The sequence below is a fragment of the Triturus cristatus genome, chromosome 4_1, assembly GCF_964204655.1.
Source record: "Triturus cristatus chromosome 4_1, aTriCri1.1, whole genome shotgun sequence".
In the NCBI taxonomy this organism is placed as follows: Eukaryota; Metazoa; Chordata; class Amphibia; order Caudata; family Salamandridae; genus Triturus; species Triturus cristatus.
Genome location: NC_140585.1, coordinates 1,132,772,692 through 1,132,794,711, shown reverse-complemented (window position 1 = coordinate 1,132,794,711; position 22,020 = coordinate 1,132,772,692). Strand labels below are relative to the sequence as shown.

The following is a 22,020-nucleotide window of genomic DNA, read 5'->3' as shown; positions in this document are numbered from 1 at the left end:
TAACCAATTGAGTTTTCCTAACGTAAAAGAGTGTGTTTCCCCTGGATTAACTCAGGATCACAGTTCCCATACTTTGTATGCACTTCAAACAGTGGATTACAGGTCAAGATGCCATCTAGGTCTTATTCAAGCAAACAGGTTGTTTTGTTGCCAATAAGCTCCCGCTTTGATGACAAAGAAAGAGCAGGTAATGCCAGATATTGATTACCTACACTTCTTTAATTTGAAAAGGAGAGTTCCAGCTCTGGACTACATTGATTAAATTTTGGCACTTGCCAGTAGGAAACAAGTACTGCAGGGACCCTGGTGATTCCCTTTGCTCAGTGCAAGACCTTCTTCAGCTCCATTTACAACCCTGTTTCTGGTATCCAACACGCGGCTTCCCTCCTACCTGCTTCCTTGCACCCCCTCCCTTCCCTGTCTCATCACCTGCACAATGTGCAGTTATTTTCTCTGTACAATCCTTTGTCTAATTTCCTCTTGCCCCTCTTGCTCCCTGGTCGAATTGTTTATTTGGTTACTGACATTGCTTTTGTACAAAGCTCTCTACAAAATTGTACAAGGATTGGCCTTAAGCAATTAGCACTAAAGAGGTGAACAGAAACATATCAACTGTAGAATAAAATAATGAAATGCACTAAAGATATGATACACAATGCCATACAGGAAAACGAAATGCAAACATGATGAACCTGCCACCTGTAAAGGGAATTAATGCCCAGCAAAACATTGTTCACTAGTTGACAGGAGAAAGAGGAAAGTTCCAGCAGGGAAAGAATACAGGAATGCTGCAGTCCAGTGACTGGTCTTGAGTCTGGTGAACACAATCATGGCCTAAAGGCAGCAACAACCGAAGATCTGGAAAACAATCAAGTTGTTGCATTTGGCAGGCGCTGCAAGATCTCCACAGACTCCGGATTGGCTGCAAGGGGGAGAAACAAATGCCAGTAGAGTCTCCAAAGTCTCTGATGCTCCAGGCTTCCAGATGGATATACTCTGCAGGGCCGCACGTGACAATAACAAGCAACAGCACAGAAACACTCTCTTGCAGTGGAAACCAGGAGTACTCACTGTCCTTGGTTGCAAGTCCGGGGGGGGAGGTGGGGGGGGAGGAGGTGGTTACTGTTAAGAAGATTACTGCAATAGAACCCTGCCAACAGTCAGGGTGAGAATCGGGCCTGTAGAGGGTGCTCTTGATAAGCTACAGTAATACAGCCATGGGTTTACCCTTTAAGGGTCTGGATTTACCCAAACAGACGCTGCCGGAGCAGATGATTTTGCTACCATTCCATGAAGTCGTATCAAAGCTCCGCTCATGCTCTCATGTTGATTGCAGTGGCTACAGGTACAGGCGAAGTTAGATCCTGTGATGGTCTATAGATTATGCATGCAAGACCTGCCCCCAGCCTGAGGTCCCCAAGAGACTCATCCAACAGACGTTAGGAATACAGTGCTGGAGTTCTGCCAAGGGCAAGGATGGTAAATGTAGCTGTCTCCGCCCCTGTTCTGAACTCTGCTCCTCCTACTGCAGCCAGCAGAAACCCCTCTCTAGCAATTGTCTCTCGTTCCAGAAGATGCAAGGAAGTGCAGCGCTACCCGGCCTGACGACTTGTCCCACCCTTAGCTCTCCCATCTGTGCAGCTACCCGCCCAACCCACTCCTTGCTCAATTGTCCTTCTTTACTTCATTCCCCTAAGTAATGTGACTGACTCGCTCCACAGTCCAGTCCCCTTTCACCATTGGCTCCACTTTTCAGAGACTTGCTGGCACCCTCTTATTTGGAACTCTCTTTCACCACCCTTTCACATGCTGTCTTCTGCCCCACCCACTTCTTATCTAACCTTCTATTTCTGCTGCCCTCAACTTGTCTCTGTTTCCCATTGATCTTTTTACGTCTCACCAATGCAGCGCATGTGCTGTCTCTTCAAGACATGCTGTATCTCCTCTGTGGGCTTTCCCCACGTTCATCGCTTTCATTCCTTCATATGCCTTTCGAAATTCATTGCTTTTAAATGGTGAATCGTTGCCATTTGCCCCTCCTTTTGGTGTGTTATTCCCTCCCATGGACACTGGCCCTGTTACATGTCTTATTGCACTTCTGACCATTTATGTTACTTTCAGCACACTATTTGTTTTGTTGGCTTCTGCCATAACACAAGCAGTTGTGTTTTTTAGTCACTTCATTCCTGTTAATCATTTTGTGGCCATTACATAGGCGAGGAGGCCAGAGGCGCCGACCTCTGATAAAAGCTGCTTAATGATTAGTGCATGCGGAGTCAGATTACAGAGGTGGAGGCAGTCTGGCTAGTGCTAGCCTGAGTGATGCAGGAACCGTTCGACGCTCCCCAGACGGCTTATCTTTTTAAACACATTTGTCTCACTGTTCAATTTCTTGCGGAGCTGACTCTACAAACCTTATTCTGATAAATGAAAGCCTGTGTGTAACAGTATATCACTGGGACATATGCTGTAGTCTGTGGCATAGACAATTGTCATTGGGGGCATGAAGTTCCTCTCCTGGACCGACCTCTATTTATGAGCCTAGCGCATAATGGGAACAGTAGTCCTCATTCACCTCCGTTCGGCTCTAGTTCTAGACTATAATGGCTTTTTATAATGTTGGCGCTGCCAGCATGCTGTTTCGGAGCACTTTAAAGGCAAAAAAACCCAGATGTTGGGGTTGAGTTAGAGCAATCATTTATTTCAAATGTCTAATAATAAAAGTGCATGTGTGTGCTTTCTGTGATATCGAATATCTATGTACGATCATTGTTCCTCTTCCCTTCCACCCGCCCTATCGTTCCTGTTTCTCCTACCTCCCATCCTCTCCTCCCTGTTTCTTCTCTCCCCTCATCTGTTTCTCCCTTCCCGTCTCTATTTCTTTCTCCCCATCCCCATTCGACACTCCCATCCGACGCCAAAGCTCACCCATGGGCAAGACCTATTGGCTTTGCCAAAGCTTGTTTTCCATACTGTTTCCCTCTCATGCAGCTCATGTAACTGTATCTCTTCTACCTGTCTCCCCCACTTCATGGCCCTTCTCCCTCCTCTCTTCTGCGTCTCTCACTTCTCTCTTCTTCTGCCTTTGCCCTCTCACGGTTTACCATTTCTGCCCTCACACCCATTCTCTATGACCCAACAGGCTCATTTCTCTCTAAACTTGAGTGGGGCATCTCCAGCTTGCTCCTGTCTCTTCTCTTCAATGTGGTTTTCGCATCACACACTCTGCTGAAATGGCTCTTTATTTCTCTATGCTGCTGGTCTTTCTGGCTCAGCTCTTTTCTGTTTCATCCTCTCTCACAAATCAATCATTTGATTCTCTTCCATCTCCCTTCTGTGCAAGGGACTCAGTGCTCCTTTGCGGGTCCTCCTCCATTTTCTATTTACCCAACTACCCCGCCGTCTGTCATTTCTTCTCACGGTCTATCCAGTCACTGATATGCTGATGACTTCTAAATGTAGGGCGACAAAATGGAGCTGTAGCGGCTGCAATTAGAATCCATATGCAAAATAGAGACTCAGTGATTAGTTCTGATAATTAAAAAAAGCCAATTTCATTTAATGAGTTTAGTGCAAAACTATATTACTGGTTGACAAATAGGGTTCTAAAGTTAATTATATCATATGACATAATTTCTCGCTATGCTGGGTTCATTGTAATCATGAATATTTCTAATACAGTATAATTAGGCACTGTTTATGTGTACTGGTTCTACTCAGTTGCCTAGCACTTATTCTGCCTTGCTGCATATTGGGACAAGAATAGTATGACTTTATAATTTAGCATAATGTTATACACTATTTTAAGGAGCAAAGAAGGCAGGGGAAGCTTAAACTGATGTAAGGTGCAGTGGCTAGCCATCTGAAATCTGTTGCAGAACAGTAAGGAATTTCTGTAAATTCTAATGTGCTATGTGTGAACTCTTGCTTTCTCTCTCTCTCTCTCTCTCTCTCTCTCTCTCTTTCTACATAAACATATTCACTGAAAAAATTGTAAAATGAAAGTTATAGTTAGTCGAAAACTTTAGTAACAACATAACATTATAAGCTAAAAAACACACTCTGAAATTCACCAGTTATAGTAATCTCCAGTAACTATAAATTTAGCGCTAAAGTAACTATAACTCGTGCCTCTGTCATGCATAGTCTTGTCATCAATTATGTAATTTCAGATTCTGCAGTGATGTTGTCAGTGATGTCACAGATCATGTCATGAGTGATGTAATATGTGCTGTATTCACAATTCCCAACTACCACATCACTTTAAGATTTGTTTTTTTTCAATGAATATGTGGAGTCTGTAATGTAAAGTAATATTTTATTAGCATACTTAAAGCCTACCCCATGCTGCGCACAGCCTTCAGCCGTTAACAGCGTGGGGTTGGTCGCAGGGTGTGCCCTCTGGCCAGGCCCTGTATCCAACCCCCCAGAGGGCAGCCAACTTCCAGCTGCTCACAGCCGAAGGTGTGGGGATGCCATGGTCCAGGCCCTACACCCAACCCTACTGCATGCAGCTTGTGCACAGGGCCTGGCAACCAAACTTCTGTGGGCATAAATATCTGAATATAAGGGGTATCATTTTAAGTAGGGCAAAGCTACTGACTTAGTCAAAGGGTCAGAACAGCAAAATATGAAAAAGTAGACCTATTGGCTTTATGAAGGGGTCAGAATAACAACATATACGAAGCATATGTATAGTCTTTGACAGAAAATGACTAATGAATATTTAATTAATTCACATAGTTTAATGTTTAATAAAAGTGATTAAAAAAATTGTACTAATGCTTTATTTAGAAATAAAATCTATATGTCATTTTTTAAACCATTTTCAAGCTACAAAATGCGTCCATAGACCCAACCAAAGTTGGGCTCTGCACACCAGCTGTAGTGCATAAAGCTCCAGCTACGAGTGCTTTAGTGATTTTGTCACTTTTATTTTTGGTGCAAAGGTGTCAACCCGGAATATCATTTTCTAAAATAATTATTGGGGAGTGGGGTGTGCAGCCTCTCTTTATGGGCCCATCCCAGGGGCCGTCAGCAGTAGCTCCTACGCAATGGAGGAGGAGCATTGCCCCACTGCCAGGGTCAGAGCCAGCAAGTAAAAATAAAATGATGTTCTAGCATCGTTTTATTTTTCATTTGCCGGCTCTGAGCCAGTGGTGTAGCGAGGGTTGGGGACGAGGTATGGGAGAGGGGAGAAAGAGTGCTATGTGTACTCCCTAAGTGCGCATTTGTGTGTGGGCGGCTGTCTCAGGCCAGCCAAGAAACATATGCTCACTTAGGTTTCTCCAGCCCGGCTGCATTGAACAGACTGGAGAAACCCCACGGATTTCCTGGACTGAGCGAACCAATTTTGCAGCTCACGCAGGTCAATCTTTGTGCTGCTCTGCACCCAGCATTGTGGCCAGGGCCAGGCCCCGGGGGAAATAAAAAAAAAAAAAAAGCAATATATATTTGCAAAATAACACTGATACTTTTGGCACCAGCCTTATGTCTAAACTTTAAAATAACTCTAAGCCAATTGCTGAGTCAATGAGATGATGCTTTAGGCCCACTGTTCTCTCTGGAGTTTTCTACATGCCAAATTATAATCATATTTTCCTGGCTTTTCAAAAGTCTTGTTAGAGGTTTACATTCCTTTCCAGACTGCCTGGTTGCTAGTGTTGTGTATTTTCAGGATACGTCTTTTTCAAATCTCTTCCACCTCTACTGAGCATGCTAATATGTGGCACACATGCACATGAACATGCACATCATTTTTTATAAGGTCTCGCCTCGGCAGCGCGCATGCGCTGTCTCTCCGAGACTTCAAGTAATCTGTATCAGGGGTGAAACTCCCGGGTAATTTCTGCTGCCGCTTGCCATTTGTTAACTGTGGCATTGCTCTTCTTAGCAGGCTTGTGGTTGGCTGTGGATGTGATAAGCCACTTCCGTTTATTCCGGAAGCAGCACCGCCTAACTTCTGTTTTCGTCCACTTTCGTGTTTCAATTGTGTCGGAGGGGAACTATTTTTTATTTAGGATTTTTGCAGCCCAGCATGTTTATTTGCATAAGTAATCAGCTTGGAGCTCTCACAAACGCTGCGCTGTTAATTGTACATAATCAGCACGGCGCATGATGCAATTTTATACACACTCCGGTGTATTGTGAGTGAGTGTTTCAATGGCAGCGCTGGCTTCCAGGCAGCATCCACTTTTGCTGCCCTCCTTCACACAGCCTCTCTGGCCCGCCCGCTGTCCCTGTATTATTTTAAAATGCGGCGCCGAGCACAAATACCGGGAGCTGTTACCTTACTTTCGACTTCATGCGGTCAGTGTTTTTAAATTAAATGTTTACATTCCGTGCTCACAGTCACTCTTAGCTGTTTGATGTGAGTGGCTTCTTCAGAATATATTTCACTTTACTGTGTCTGCCTGATCTCCTCTTATCTCTAATTTTCTCAAACACATTATCTTTCGCTATTACTAAATGTATGTTCCCACGCACACAACTCCTTCAGCTTCGGCGCTGTGTGTCCCCATCCACAAAGCAAGGGAAGGGTGCATTACCACAGGCTGTTACTAGGTGTCCCTGTGGAGTTATAAACAAACCTCTATTATCAACATAAGGCATTGCACCCACAGGGACACCTAGTAACAGCCTGTGTTACTGCACCTTTTCCTTGCTTCATGCATTTGCTGTTTTTCTGATTTGCGTGTGGCCTTGTCATTATGTGGCATTCTCCCGCTGAACTGCCACAGGTTCAGACAAATGACTGGTTGCAGCTAAATTGAATCACAGCTCCAGAACAATAAGGCACCTTCAGAAAGTAAAATGGCGAAATCATTGCGGCAACGTGTATGTGAAGGTAGAGAGGTAAATAACTGTTTTGACATTGACATAAAAGTCAATTCTATCTTTTTCTCGGAATTTGGTGGAGGTGTTTTGATTTCATTTCAACCTCTTACTCACCAACTTCTATCACACCTATTTTTTTTTTTATTGTGCTCAGTGTCGCTGATTAAAATTTTCCTTTATTCTGTTTGGGGTAACTTGTGTGCAACATTTCTTTTGGAGCTACTCATTGACGAAAAAACAAACACAAAGGCTGCATTGTAAAGTTAAATAAGTGGCTGGATTCAAATTAATGGTGTAAGTTGCATTTGCATAAATAAATTAAACAAAATAAGGCCAGAAAACATCAGTGATTTTACCAGACAAATAGCTCAACTATTTAAAAGTACAGGCACAGGGATATGGGGTAGAGGGAAAGCATATTCTGCCTGTACTACAGCCTTCTAGCGCAGTCAACTTGCTTCTGTTTTACCATCTCAGACTGATGTCTGGTTGAGCATGTTATAATTGTTGGGGCTATTAGGTACTGTTTTTGTCGGTTTAACATTAATCAAGACATTTCTTTTTTTGACAAAAATATATATTGTATACATACTTACAATGGAGTTCCATTAGCTCTCTCCATCCATTCATCTGCTGTAGTGCTGTAGTGATGTAGTGGCATTCATATTTTACATCTGACCATCAAAGCTTACAGCTTGGCTCACAGGCTTTGACCACTCTGGCCATTGGCCGCCTAACTGTGAGTGATGACATTCTGTTCTTGCACAATGCACGCATCCGCACAGTAAGGAGGTCCTTTCAGTGTCAGGGACTACTAGTGCAATGTGTGGTTTTACATAACAAACTAGCTTTTGCAATGCAATAGGTCTCACATTTATGCGAGATTAAGCTATTGGCATTGTAAATGACAATGCCTTTTATTTATGTTTTAAAAAAGAAAACAAAAATACAAGGCATTTTAATTTGCAATGTCAATTGCTCAAACTCGCGTAAATGAGAGACCTATTGCATTGCAAATGCTTGTTCTCCATGCTTGCCAATACTACAGCAAGGACACCAGAAAAGCAATTAGCGCTACAATAGTAAATTGTCCTTTCCTCAAATGTTTGGGCCTATTTGTGTGCCTGCCCCTCCTATTGTGGTTAAACTTCAAAATACATCTAGGTCCAGGTGGCAGAGTCGTAGAGAAAAACCTACACAGTTGATAGACGAGCGTTCATTATGTATCCTCGGCGTACTGTTGGTTGTTAATGGAGTTAAATGGTCAAAAGTTGCTTCTAAATCATCAATAAAAGATTTGATTTCTTCTGAAGTAGTTGTCCCTTCCATCCCTGACCCCACTATACAGAGGAAAGCCTAGGTTGAGCTCCACCTGTTTCATAAGGTTCTCGTTCGGTCCTCCAGAAGATTGTGGAAGAAAATGGAAACTCAAATACAACTGTTGTTAGAACAAGAGAGGGGTGGGAAGTAATGATCATAAACTTTGGCAGCCCAGGAACCAAGGCCACATGTAGTAAATGTCAATGAGTAAACCCCTTGGTGAGTTCATTGCACAGGACAAAATACCAGTTAAATGGGAGGGTATGAGAGGTATACTACAAGAATAATGGGTTTAAAATATGTTGCGTACAAAAATCACATATCCAGAATATATACTGCAATATAGTCTGTAGTATATATAGGCAATTATATATATGCTACTCTTAACTCCGTATCCAAGTATCTTGACAGAATTTATGAAGCCTTTAGAACAAATGGAAGCTGAGGTATTGTGCTTATAGGTTCACCACCAAATTATCTTGTTTCTGTGCAGTGTATTTTTCAGCATTACTGCTGTAATGAAATGAAAGACAGTACTTGTTAGGTATATTTGTAAATGTCACATTCACAATTCTCGCTTTATGAATATGGTGGTAGCAAATTGCCTTTTATCTTAGCCTTTTGTCGACATTACTCTGATTAGAACATGACTCAGTAAATTGTTCCCAAGCACAATGTAACTAAAGTCTGTAAAACCTTTGCCCAGTCAAGGAAATGCATGTTTACTCTCTGGATCTGCTGGAAGAAGGAGAGACGGAGGCACCAGTTCAAAAGGGATGTCATATGTGTTTTCCCGCTAAAGAAGTCTCTTCTTCAGGACATCTACTCTGCAGTTGCACCAGAATTATTTCCAGTAGGCAGTACCCCAAAACAAATCATTGTCCTAATTTGTATCTGGGTTCCGGATGAATGTGTCAGCAATTCATTCTGTGGAAGGGCGTGGTTCTTGGACTCTCCATTTGGATGAGTTACATGAACCGGGATCATTTCAAGCCTCAAGCTCCTCTGAAACAGCTCCAAAAGCCATGGCAAAGTGGGAAAGGCTGGGCATTGAAGAAGGTGGGCTTGATTACATTATGGGAGGCATCTTTTGGGTGTTATTATTTAAAAAAACATTTTTGTTTAACTTCTTATGTCCCAAGATAGTTCTACCCAATTCAAGGTCAAACCTCAGAGGCTCTCTTGAAGGCTTGCAAGTGCTTAAAGGCTTCAGAACTCTGACAATCTTCAACCCTCTCTTGTCTGTAGTTATGCCATTCAGAGTGAAAAAAATTGAATTCTAGCAGTGTCCGCTACCTCTGCCAATATTAGCTGTGTGAGAATTCTAGAGCATGTCTAGTTCGCCCCCAGTCATGGCTTACCATACGGTTTCAACTTATCTGCTGCACATTCAGAGTGCTTGGTCTGCTGCATTGGATATGGCCCTGCAATTGGGGAAAAGTCACTGACATTGACTCAGATAAAAGCTCTTATGTGTTTTATGGATGGGAAACCTGCACAGCTCCAACTCAATCGTCACCATGGAAAAATAGTTTCTGCAGGTCATCAAATTCGTGGAGTCAGCAGCACAAAAGTTGAGCAGGAACTGAGGAGGGTGAAAACTTGTACCAGCCATGATTGAACTCTAGGTCAGGACTTTGCAATCTTGGCAAATAGAGGCTGTACTAATTTAGCCCTCTGGGCATTGTTCTGACAGACCAGCATTGTGAGCCATGACTCAATGATATTAAAATACACGATTTTTTAGGTTTAAGTTTGGAATGCTTCTTACAACTTGTCTGCACCTATGAGAACCCTCAACAAAATGTATCCACATATTTTGAATGGGAAAATCATTAACACATGCTTGATGCCACAAAGCAAAACAAATCGACTGCATAGGTAGAACTTGCCTTCGTGCTACCATGAGCTATGATCAGGACGTTGCTGTTTTGTCCGAATTCGCTCCATGGAATGTAGCTCAAAGGGATGTCTTTGCTCTCATGAGAATCAACTGGGGACAGCAGGGAAGTTGCTCGAGGTATATTGCATCTTCGCATACAACCTGAGCAGCAGTTTATGGGGTATATTCAACCTAAAATTAGAGGCTGATCCGAACTTTATTTGGGATACCACTGTGGGAGCAATGGCGTAGCTAGAGCTTTTGCTGCCCGTGGCGATCCCTGAGTTTTCCGCCCACTGATGGACAGTGCAGGTAAGGGGGAGGCAAGAGACGACGAGGAGGGACAATAAAATGTATTTTAAAAAACTTACCTTGCGCTTGCCGCCGCCCTCGAAAAAGTGCTGGCCAGAGTTGACCTTCCCCTGCACCCACGGCGCTACGCCACTGTGTGGAAGGGAGATCCTGGGGATAAATCTCTATTTGGGGGGGTTTTGAGGGGAATGGAGTGGTAAAGAGTTTGCAGCTATTGAGTTTTGCTTTTACATTTTGTGGAAGGATGTTCATGGGAAAGTCCATGTTGAAGTTTGCGGTTGTTTTGTTGTCAAAGACATATTGTGAGTGTACATTATGAGTGTTTTTTTACATTCAGCGAATCATTTTTGACTGTGCCATAAGTACTGTGGTTTTAATAGAGAAGAAATGGTATGTGCATTACACTTCGGTAATAAAAGTGGAATTTAGAAAGTATTTCTATATATGGTGAATTAGTCATATTACACCCTTGTGGAACAACCAGGAATGTCACAAGAACCCATTTGGTTCATAAACCAAATCTGTATTCTTTAAACGCCTGTTCATTTAAATACAGCAACAGTTTTCAATGAGTGGAGGTATGTGTGAATGATATGTTAATTTGTTCCCCTTAGAGTCTTTATATAGAGGACAGAAGTAACGGTGCCAATCATATTAACACCTTTTACTCAAACATCAAGCAACTGAAGTGTGTCTTTCGGTTCCTATGAGCAGATGTTTAAAATATTCGACATTTAGGCCGGTTGGATATTTTAAATAAGGCTTTTAAGGTAAATAATGTAGCCACTGATATCAGTTAAAAAATGTGAGGCATAAGACAAAAACACAGATGAACATGCCTTTGGCTTAAATTGCTTTTATTTTGAATGATTTAGCTATGAAAGTAAAATATTGCCCTTTCAGGGGAATTAACAGATGTTGTTGCCTACTAGACAAGCCATATTGTGCATGATTCACGTGTTCTTTAGTAATTATTGTTGAAAAGCCTGTGATTTGCAAAATCATAGGATTTATGATTGCAAAAGTGCTTTTTACAATGTATAACAGCCCTTTTACTATTCCGAAATATATTTATGACTCACAAAAGAGCTTTTGTGAGCCTCTCCAAATTACAGATGTTAGGCGACATGAACGAGTATCCCCCTCCTAGTTACATTTTGACAGGGTATGTATCAATGGTTTGTGACACAAACCATTAATCAGTTACCATTCATTTTAAGTCGGATCATAACTTATTCGCAATGGGGAAGCTGTTCACTTTGGGAGTAATGTCAGGTGGCTCTGGGGACACTCCCTGCTTCCCCTGATTTTTTTGAAGCACCGCATGTCCCTTTAATGGACACAAACTGCTGTAACAATGTTCCCAGTTTGGGACAACAAATTCAGGAACTGAGGTCTGTTGTCCCTTTTAGACTACCATCCCTACATTTGCAGCCAATCACATGGGGGTCGAAAATTGTGAGCTGTCTAATAATATTTATTAGAGTGATTGTCTTGTGACCCACTAATTGTACGATTTGTGATGTGACCAATAGCCATGGTTCTACCACACAAACTGCAATCACATGTGACAGGCAGTGGATGTGCAACTTACTCATCCCTGGTTTATGAGTCTCATCTGGGCTGGCACCAGTTGCTGACGGCGAGTGGGGTGGAGCGCCATGTTTTCAAATATATTTTGGATGTAAAAGTACCTGCTGCAGCATCTTTGCCTCCTGCAAGTTACAGACAACAATAAAAATGTCAAGATAACTCTAGTGATTAATGAGTCTGCTGGACAGAGATTGGAGTTTTGTCTAGTGGAAGTTTTGACTCATCATAAGGTAGTAAAGAGGATTAATATGCCTGCTACAAAGAAGGTGAATCATGCAGATCACAGAAGTGCATATAAAGGGAATAGTTTAATGAGTTACTGCTTTTTCTACAGAGATCCTTTTGTTACTTGCAGTTTCTAAATTAAAATCCTAATATTGAACAGTGAGATATTAACAGTAAACAAAGAGCTGCATGCAAACTGCAAGGTATAGGTTAGAAATTTACATCTTCTTTCCTGGTCTTTCATCATCCTAATGTTACAAAAAGGGTTAATTTGGGTAAAAATCGATTCTCGTTATTAAACACAGCCTCCAACCATGCTGTTACTGATTAAAGTCTGGGTTTGTGCTTCTCCAGACCAAGCAGTCTTAAACTTTACTGCCTACTACTATGGATGACATGTGACTCATATACCTTGTGCTCCTCTGTCTGATGTAACATTTCCTTTGCACCGATTTAGACACATATGATTCATTGTCTCACTGTAATGTGTGTGATGTAGTGTGCTCTGGCACTACAAAACAAAAGAAATGCATGTGAGAGAGAATGGTTATGAAGACATGAAGGGCACTGTTAAAGGCTGGTTGTGAGTGAATCCATAGCGAAGGAGGTCACTGGGGGGGGCCAGGCACCACCAGCACTAAAGCGGACACTGGTTGGTTATCATATATCAGGACTACACTTAAAGTCATGTAACCCCAAGAAGCAAGGGGACAGGTCTTATTCCAAACAAAACCAATGAACTGACGCAGGTTACTTGGATAGGAAGGATCATAGGCAACAAATATTAAAGGATGCAAAGCTCAAGCACCCAAATGTGCTGTGTAATACCGTGCAAAAACGCCTTTCAAATAGCAAATATGACAATTTATGAAAAATGTGTTTTCATAAATACATAAAAGACATACATATAAGCATTTAAATAACGACAAACATCATCAGATGGATTAAAAAAGACATAATCATCAGTCTTCATAAATAGTTCTACTCTCGTGAGTGGTGTGAGCTGTGTCGTTGTTTATTTGTATATTTTTATGCAGACTTTGATTTTTTTTTCAAAAAGCATTTTTAAATAATTTTCGCCCTGTGCACTGCTGCGTGTTGCAGGGTGCAGGCATGGCCTTTTTCTCACCGGTTTCTGTGGCCTTTACCGCTATCTTGCTGCTGCTCAGGAGGGTTGGGGGCTTCTGTACTCCTGCCAATAGACACAAGGGAGTGTTCTTTCTCCTTCCTTCGGTCTAGACGCTGGCAAGCGCCATTTTTGGAGGTTGGTAGTCTAGTTGTTCGGGACTGCCTATCTAAGATCTGATAAATGATAGCCGTGACGCTGACACGCAGCAGACACGCGCAGGGATTGCGCCGCTGGCAAGCTCGTCTATGCCCGTCAGCATCCGGCTAGGACCAGGGGCCAGAACCCCTGCCAGTTGCAACATCCATCAACATCTCTACTACTCACCTGATTCTCTCCGTGACTTAGCCCCTAATATTTCGGAAGCGTGTTTGCACAAAATTACAGGAGACTCTCCTCTGCTCAAATGTCCTCACTGTAATGTTAACTTTGAACCCAAGAAACAGGCCCTATTTAATGAATCTAATTTGCAACTTCTCTCAAAAAGCTGTCGCTCATTAATCAAACATAAAAACAAGATTTTTGAGATCCTAATTGATAAACAGCCTGACGCTCTGTTTCTTACTGAAATGTGGCTGAATGAGTGTGCTGTACCTGATATCCAGGATGCACTACTGCAAGGATTTGGGATACTCAGACAGGATCGTCCACTGCAAAGAGAAGGAGGAACAGTGATAATATACAAACTATCCTTGAAATGCTGCATTAAGGTGACTAATCTTGAGAACTGTATGGCCTTTTTTTAACCCTCTTTGCAGCAGAAGATCATACAATAGTGTTTTTTTTAATTTATCGTCCACCAGGTCCTGCATCACAATTTATATCTAGCCTTGTAGAGAATATGGTTCAGCCAGCATTACACTATAATAATTTGTTAATCTTAAGTGATCTTAACTTGCACTTTGATAATTCCAATTTAGAAACACAATCTCCATGTAAGGAGCACATGTCCCTGAACCTGTCTCAAAAAGTAAGTTCTTCTACTCATTAATTGGGACATATTCTAGACCCGATATTTGCCAACTTTGCTGGGATTGAGATGGATGTACCATTAACAGTTCCCTGGTCAGACCACTGTCTGATGGCCTTTTCTGTGCATTTTCGTGGGCTCGTTCCTGCTTATCCTAGCCAGGCAATTACTCGTAGCAAGTGGACTAGGTTTAATCCTGAAATCTTCTCTCAGACTCTTTCAAACACTAGCTCTAAACTAGAGGAGGGTATTAACATAGCAAATAGGGATGTTCAAAACTGGATATCAAAAGCACTTGAGGAAATAGCACCCTTGACTACTCTGAATACTCAAAGGAAGAGGACATTGGCGACCTAGTTTAATGAAATCTCTGACCTCGCCTCAATGTATAACGGCCCCTGCGTCTACTTCCCCTGAGAACTGCAATAAAATTGCCGACTTTTTTGTGTCCAATGTAGCAACCATTTATGGCACCTTCCCATCTGAAGCACGTAGTTGCATAAATCAGGACACTTTTCCTGAAGCAACATTCGGGGGGAATACCCTTGATGAATTTAGGGTGCTGGAAAATCTGAAGGGCATGGCCATGACTATTAAATCAGGGTCTCCTCTAGACCAAGCCTCACCTAAAATCTTAATGCAAGGTGTAAACATCATTTTGCCCTATGTTTCACAGTAAATAGCTCTATCTTTTAGCCTAGGTGAAATTCCCCAGAAATGGACGCAATTGATAGTACTTCCTTTACTGAAAAAACCTTCAGCAGATCCAGTATTGTTAGAAAATTCACGTCCTATTTCGTTGCTATCATTCTTCGCAAAAATTGCGGAGAAAGGAAATTGGTGAACAAGCAACTTGTAAATCATATTAATTTGAATGATCTGTTTCACTCCTCATAATCTGGTTTCAGAGTCTCCCACTCCACAGAGTTGGCCCTACTCTTCGCAATTGAAACTCTAAGGAAATGTGCTGATGAAGGGCAAACTGCTGCGCTTGTCCTACTGGACCTTAGCGCAGCATTTGATACAGTATCTCATAACCTACTCCTCAATAGATTAAGTAATTGCAGGGTTAGGGGTTCAGCTCTATGCTGGATGACCTCCTTCCTCACATCACAGAGTTTTCAAGTTACTTAGCACCTGTACATATCAAAGAGTATCCCTCTTACTCAGGGAGTACCACAGGGCTCGATATTAAATCCTACTTCATTTAATCTCAATAGAGGCTCCCTTGCTGAACTAGTGGAAAAACACAATGTAGCAGTCGTATCATACGCCGATGATACACAACTTACAGTCACTCTATCTCAGGACTTGGTGCAGGCTGCAAATCAGTTCTCTTTACGCCTAGAGGAGCTAGCCTTATGGATGTCCAACCATTGCCTAAAACTAAATGGCAACAAAACTGAAATAATGATAGTTGGGAAAGTCCTCTCTATATGGTCATTGGCCTGGTGGCAGAGGCTTTGGGGCAAATTCCTGCCCCGAAAGCAGAAGTTAAAAACCTAGGGATTTGGCTGGATTCCAAACTAACGTTTGAGAGCCAAATCAGGAAGGTTGATGGGAAATGTTTCAGGACTCTCAAAGTCCTAAGTAAACTCCTAGATATATTACCGATTGCTGCCAGAAAAATTACTGTTCATGCCTTGGTCACATCCCAGATAGATTATGGTAATATCCTCTAGTCCTGAACCTTCTAAAAAGAGCATTTGCCGGGAATGCTCTGGCTACCCTCCACTGGCTTCCTGTGGAGAACAGGATTACTTTTAAGGCTATGTGATACTGTCACAGAATTTTATGGAAAAAAGGTCCGAGATTCCTTTGCCCTATGATAATCTCTTACATACAGCACGTAATTTAAGATCTAGAGGAACATTCTTGGTCACTTGACAAGAATTCAAAAAGTCATGATGGGAGCTCGATCCTCGCAGCCAAGAGTTGGAATACTTTGCCAGTGACTTGAGAACCGAACCTTACGAAAGCACTTTTCACAAGGGATTAAAGACCTGGCTGTTCCCATATTCAAACTAGAACACTTAGATCCTCTTTATGTTGTAGGGACTCATGTCAGGTATAGCTTCCCCATCTGCTCCACTCAGAAGTCTGTATTAGCGAGGAGACACACCGGTGGTGTAACCATGCGCTTTACAAAATGATACACCTAAAACTAAACATAGCCAGTAAGGTCACTGTACATTTGTGAATCTATATTTCATCTGAACTTGCCTATTAGAAGGTTAATTGTGTACCATCAAAGAGTTTGTCAATGTGCTTTATTCGTTTAAAAGTTTTTTTTTGCCTAATATTATTCTCCTTCCCCTCTAAGGGGCATATTTATGTGAATGGTGGAACAGGGAACGAATGCGCTGTATTTATCCAGGACGGTGCATCACTGTTCTTTACCCCTGTGCTCGTGTTGTTTCGGCAGCCTAGTGCAAATGCAGGAACCATTGCACCATTGTGCCTGGTGCCTGTGCTGTCAGCAGGATTGTTTTTGTGCAGGAAGTGACACCTTCCTGTACAAAAACAATCCATGGAAGTGTTTTCCTCTTTCTATGTGTGCTGCAGAATTCAGCACACATAGAAAGAGGAAAAACCTGAGAGAAATAAAGATATTTCTCCTTATGTCTCACCTTGGGAGGCGTAAGCTTTTGACACATTTCAAGGGTTTACAAGTCCTTGTAAATCTGAAAATGTGTCAAAAACCATGAGAGTTGCGAAAGGGAACACCCACACAACACCCATGGAATGCCTTTCTTGCACAGGTTAAGGCGATGCAGCAATTTGCCTTGCATTACTCCATATTGGTGAAGCCATGCAAAGTGGCTTTGCGTGGCTTCATAAATACGGCTTGGAGCTTTGTGTCGTGCATGTGCCACTTTGTGTGGTGCACGCATGACGCAAGGCCCTCATAGATATGCCCCAAGTATCCTGGAGGAGTTCAGTGGTATCATATTTCAGGCTCAAGGTGTTGCACTAGAAACATGCTGCATATATTGCATACACAAGAATTGTGGTATTCTTTGGCTAAATTCTTGAAAGCACTCTAAAGCATGTTTCTTCTGAACACACGAGTGAGCTAGAACCCTTAGCAGAGTATCATTTTGGGAGCAGCAGATCTTTTACCCTTTGTTCGCTGTTTCTGATCTCACAGTGTTCAGTATCTTTAGTTAGCAGGTTAATTACAGAAAATCTTCACTAGCCTGTATCTTCCATCCTTCTCTCACTATCACCTGTCGCAGCGTTCATCTAGAGCTAGCGCTGCGATGCTTCGAGAAGAGAAGGGGCGCAGTCGCCATATTGGAATAGGGTGGAGCGTGCGGGAGGCAGAAGGTTGTACCATTGCGCCTGTTGCATTGATGTGAACACCTCTTCACAAACATGTGTGAGTAGTGGGATGAGAATTACGGCAGTAATGATACTAGCAACCAATTAAGAATCAACGTCGATTTTTTTCTTGTGGGCTTCGCACACATCTTTAACCCCTTCAGTGCCCGCCCCTTTCCCCGCCCTGTGCCGGCCGTTTCATTAGCGGGCGGGGTTTGTGACGAGCTGGTCTCGTCATGGGCACAGCGCAATCGCGGCCCATGACGAGACCAGCTCGTCACGGGCATTGAAGAGGTTAAAAACGAAAGACTGAACAAAGGTCGCAAAGTGCTATGTGATTTGCACTTTTGTATGTAAGGCAGGACGTTTACAATATTTCAATGTTGCCATTTTCGACATATTTTTTACCCTGGTATAATATGACGTACCTTCCCCTCATGGGTGTAGCTGAGAAATGTAAACCTTGCAAACAAAATGATTGTGAGTTATGGAAACAATTTCCAGGGGCGTAGCTTAGTCAATAAGATTGGGGGGCAGGGGGAGAGACTTAGATTTTCCCACAGTCAGGCAGGCATATCATGGTTAAATTCAATATAGGACAAGCAGTGTGAATGAGAGGGGGCCGGAATGGGCAGGGAAATGGAAAGGAATGCTAATTCTTAGGGGTGCTATGAGAAAAACCGCTATATGTTGAAATAACCAATATTCTGAGGACTTTCAAAACAAAGCGGGAAGAGTGTGTGCGCGTTTTTGTCTGTGTGTATTTAAAAATCCTTCGTGAAATCCAATTGACATCTCACAATACCCAAATGAAAGCACTTGTACCCAACTATTTTTTCAGAAAATACATTTATTAGGACGGGTATAATACCCCAAACCCCCCCCTGAAGCTACGCCCCTGACTATTCCACAGAAGATAAAGGCACCTTCGTTTTCATCAATTTTCAGAAACTACGCCTGGCTTGGTATGGAAAAACCCTGTACCCATCTACCACATTTCATCCACCAGGATGTTATCATTTTGGGATTCGTATATGCACCATTTTCAATCATACTATTAGTGGGTAGTTTTTGAGACTCTCATTGCATTTCATCACTCCTGTTAACCCCTTCGATGCGTATGACGGAGCGGTTCCGTCATGCGCGTCGGTCGCGCTGTGCGCATGACGGAACCGCTCCGTCATGGCCCCGCCCGCGCACGGAATCTTCAGCACAGCGCGGTAATCCGCGCCGCGCTGAAGGGGTTAAAGAATGTAGTCATTGGATAACCCTATATCGTTGTGCACTCTAGTACCAGAGTCCCAGATTCACTAAAGTTTTGTATCAGGGTTGCGTCACTTTTATGGTGCAGCCCGATGCAAAATCCTTTTTGACATATACAAAGCGTGGCTTCTCGTGGTTTAGTAAATACAAAGCAACTCAGGGCAAAGCATAGCTCTGCCTTGCTTTACTTTGCGCCAGGGATGCGGAACGCATGGGCGTTCCCATGCATCCAGCCATGGATTTTGATGCAATGGCAGATTTACTAAGGTGAGTAAACCTGGGTTTTTGCAAAAAAGCACAATTGTCAGGGATTGTCCCTGAAGCAGGCGTAATGAGTAGAAATATCTATACCTCCTTGCATAAAAACAATTCTGCCTGTGCCGCAGGCTCCCTATGGTGCAAGGGTGCCTGCTTTGGCGCTAGGCAGCACACAGTGCATCAGCACTAGGAGACAGCAGAAATACGCCGTATCTTAGAAGATATGGCACATATCTGCTGTCTCCGTTTCATGCAATGCAGTGCAGCAACTTAGCTTGGTGCTCTGCGTTGCATGAAATGGTAGTAAATATGCCGCTTAGTATCTAGTGCGCCATTTTATTGTTCATTTGCAGGTCCATTCAGTGTTAGCTCACTATATCTCAGTGTCTCACTATGCTCTTCTCTTCTGCACAGATCCAGGGCTTCCATGTCCAGAACAGCCTCTTTTCCTACGCCGCGGACTGCACCGGCTTCTTCTCTGCCCCCATCTGGATGGCGCTGGTCTCCTGTCTGATCTTGTTGTGGATCTTAGCCTACGGCATCTATATGCTCATGCAGCTCACGACAAACGATAAGTTTGATGACCCGCGAGGGCAGACCCTGTCAGTGTCCCAGACGGAGTAACAGTGCAATGTTCCTTCACCACTGTAAGCTGAGGGCAGCTACAAGAGCTTCCTGCTTGGAGTGTCCAATGCAATGTGTATCCTGGAGGAAAGCCTTCCCTTGAGAAGAAACAATGGACGTTTCTTTCAAAGGAGGGGCATATACTATCTTTGGACAACAGTCTATTTTCTGTTCGGATTATAGTTAACATGAGGAATATGTAGAACTGATTGTGTACATCTAAACATTCTAATGGCTATTGAGAAAGCTAGCACATTTGTATTTCATTCCATTCTCACTTTGCCAGGATTGTAATCAGAAATAAACAGTGTATCTTTAATATTACCTTATAAAAGTAATGATTTGTGTTTTTTCCTAGCATACAGTGTGCCTGAAAAGATTGCTAATGGGTTATTCAGAAGTTTCATATATTTCAAATCAGGCAAGTATTATCACAAGAGTGCGGGCGGAATTATTGTGATAGGATCAAAATGAAAATGTGGTAGCCACTCACCCCCTCATTTCGAAATTACTAGCACTAGGAAATCATTTTGAAGTTTATCATGATCATCGAGGTAGTAAAATGCAGGAAATATTGTTCTATGTAGTGCCTACTGGTGCAGCTTGTCTCTGCTCCCACAAATGACACCAGCAGCCACTGAGACTAGGACTGAGATTACAGTAAAATTGCACTCTGCATGTGTGTGTGTCCCAGGCGCATATGTGTAGCACATTTGTGAAACAAAGTGGTCACAGTAGGCACCATTGAAAGGGCCATTTTTCCCCTTCTCAGGTAAATCTCTTGTCTCCACGAACACTGACAATGCGGGGACATGGGCACACGGCTGACCTTGGACTGATCTTGGACTGAGTGGAGAAGAACATCTCTGCTTTGCACTGCCAGCCTCAGCTTGCCTATTCTTTGGCCATCTCTGTCCTATTAGAGCCCTAACCCTTTTGCTGATCCTTTTTGACGTTTGGGCCGAATGCCAAGCCAGTGCTTACTGTCGCTTAATGGGTCTTTGCTGTAGTAGGCACTACTGGTGCTCTTACTTGACTAAACCCCCATCTATGATGTAAATATAAGAGATAAGAGGCATGGCATCACACTGACATTGCCAAGAAAACCTCCAGCAACTCACCCTCATGCCAGTGAAATAGCTGACTTTAGGATCTGCAGCTCTGGGCATAATTCTGGGCATAATTCCCACTTGCAAGATTACTAGCTCCAGTTTGTGTTGATCAGAGCTCGATATTATGCACTCGTGAGAAAGGTCCTATACTAAACCCAACAAAACACCCTTATGTGTTGTGACACATTGTCAGGCCCCAGCCCACCCTCACAATCCTAATAAGGCAATAAGGCACTATTTGAAAATAAATATGAAATAAATAACCTTTTAAAAATGTATTGTTTTCAACAACAAATCAGTGCTCAATTTGAGAAAAAATAAATGCCATTGTCAGGATGCCACTGACGGTTTTGTCATTCATTACCCCTGCCAGTGCTTCCAATCACAATACCAACACAACTACTAAGCATCTCACCCCTCCAGCTGTGACAATTAAGACTATTCCAGGCCCCCAAAGCTATCAGAATGGTTTGGGAGACAGGTGTCAGCCATTTTTAGGGTCTATTGAATTTTCAAACAACTATGTTTGTGCTTGTCTCCAAATCTGACAAACAGCACCAACATTTGGCACGCTATCATCAGTGCAGGTGCTGATAATTGAGTGCCAGTGCCTAGCACCATAAACCACCGGCTCAAATTAAGTACACCAACAAACATTATCTTTACTTTCAAATACTGTGTATTATTTTACTCACAAAAAATTTGTTTTATGGAGTGCAAATAAGGTTTTGTTTAATAAGTTAACAAGAATTAAGTATCTTCATTTAAACTCATACATACATTCTTTGAGAATGGAAGAATCAAGTGAGTTGATTAGAGACTTGGAGATTAATTTTATGATTCAACTCTAGTCAACAAAGAACTGGAACCCTGATGTAACACTTTCTAACAATTTGAGAAATTTAAGATTGAGTCATCATAGAAATAATGGGTGAGTTGACTAGCAATACTTGCAGTTCAAGACACAAATAGATGGACACAGATAGATTGGGTGGAGAGAGACCTCACAGAAAGGTAGACAAAGGTGAAGGACAAAGACGTGGAGAGAGTGAGCGGTGAGGAAAAGAGAGAAGGTTGTGAGAAAGAATGTGGAGGAGAGATACAGGAAGGAGAGCCGTCTAACCTACTGTTATAAGTGAAAAACAGTTTGTTCACAATAAACAACTTGAATTGA

At 42.5% G+C, this 22,020-nt stretch overlaps 1 protein-coding gene across 1 annotated transcript in view; it reads left to right on the top strand.

The window, feature by feature from the left end:
- LOC146856150 (V-type proton ATPase subunit S1-like) overlaps positions 1-20,068 on the top strand; it is a 296,718-nt gene extending 276,650 nt beyond the window's left edge. Inside the window, exon 10 of the mRNA XM_085654192.1 lies at positions 19,525-20,068. Coding sequence (XP_085510318.1) covers positions 19,525-19,734 — 210 coding nt within the window. The 3' untranslated portion in view covers positions 19,735-20,068. The remainder of the gene's footprint in view (positions 1-19,524) is intronic.
- The last annotated feature ends 1,952 nt before the right edge of the window (positions 20,069-22,020 follow it).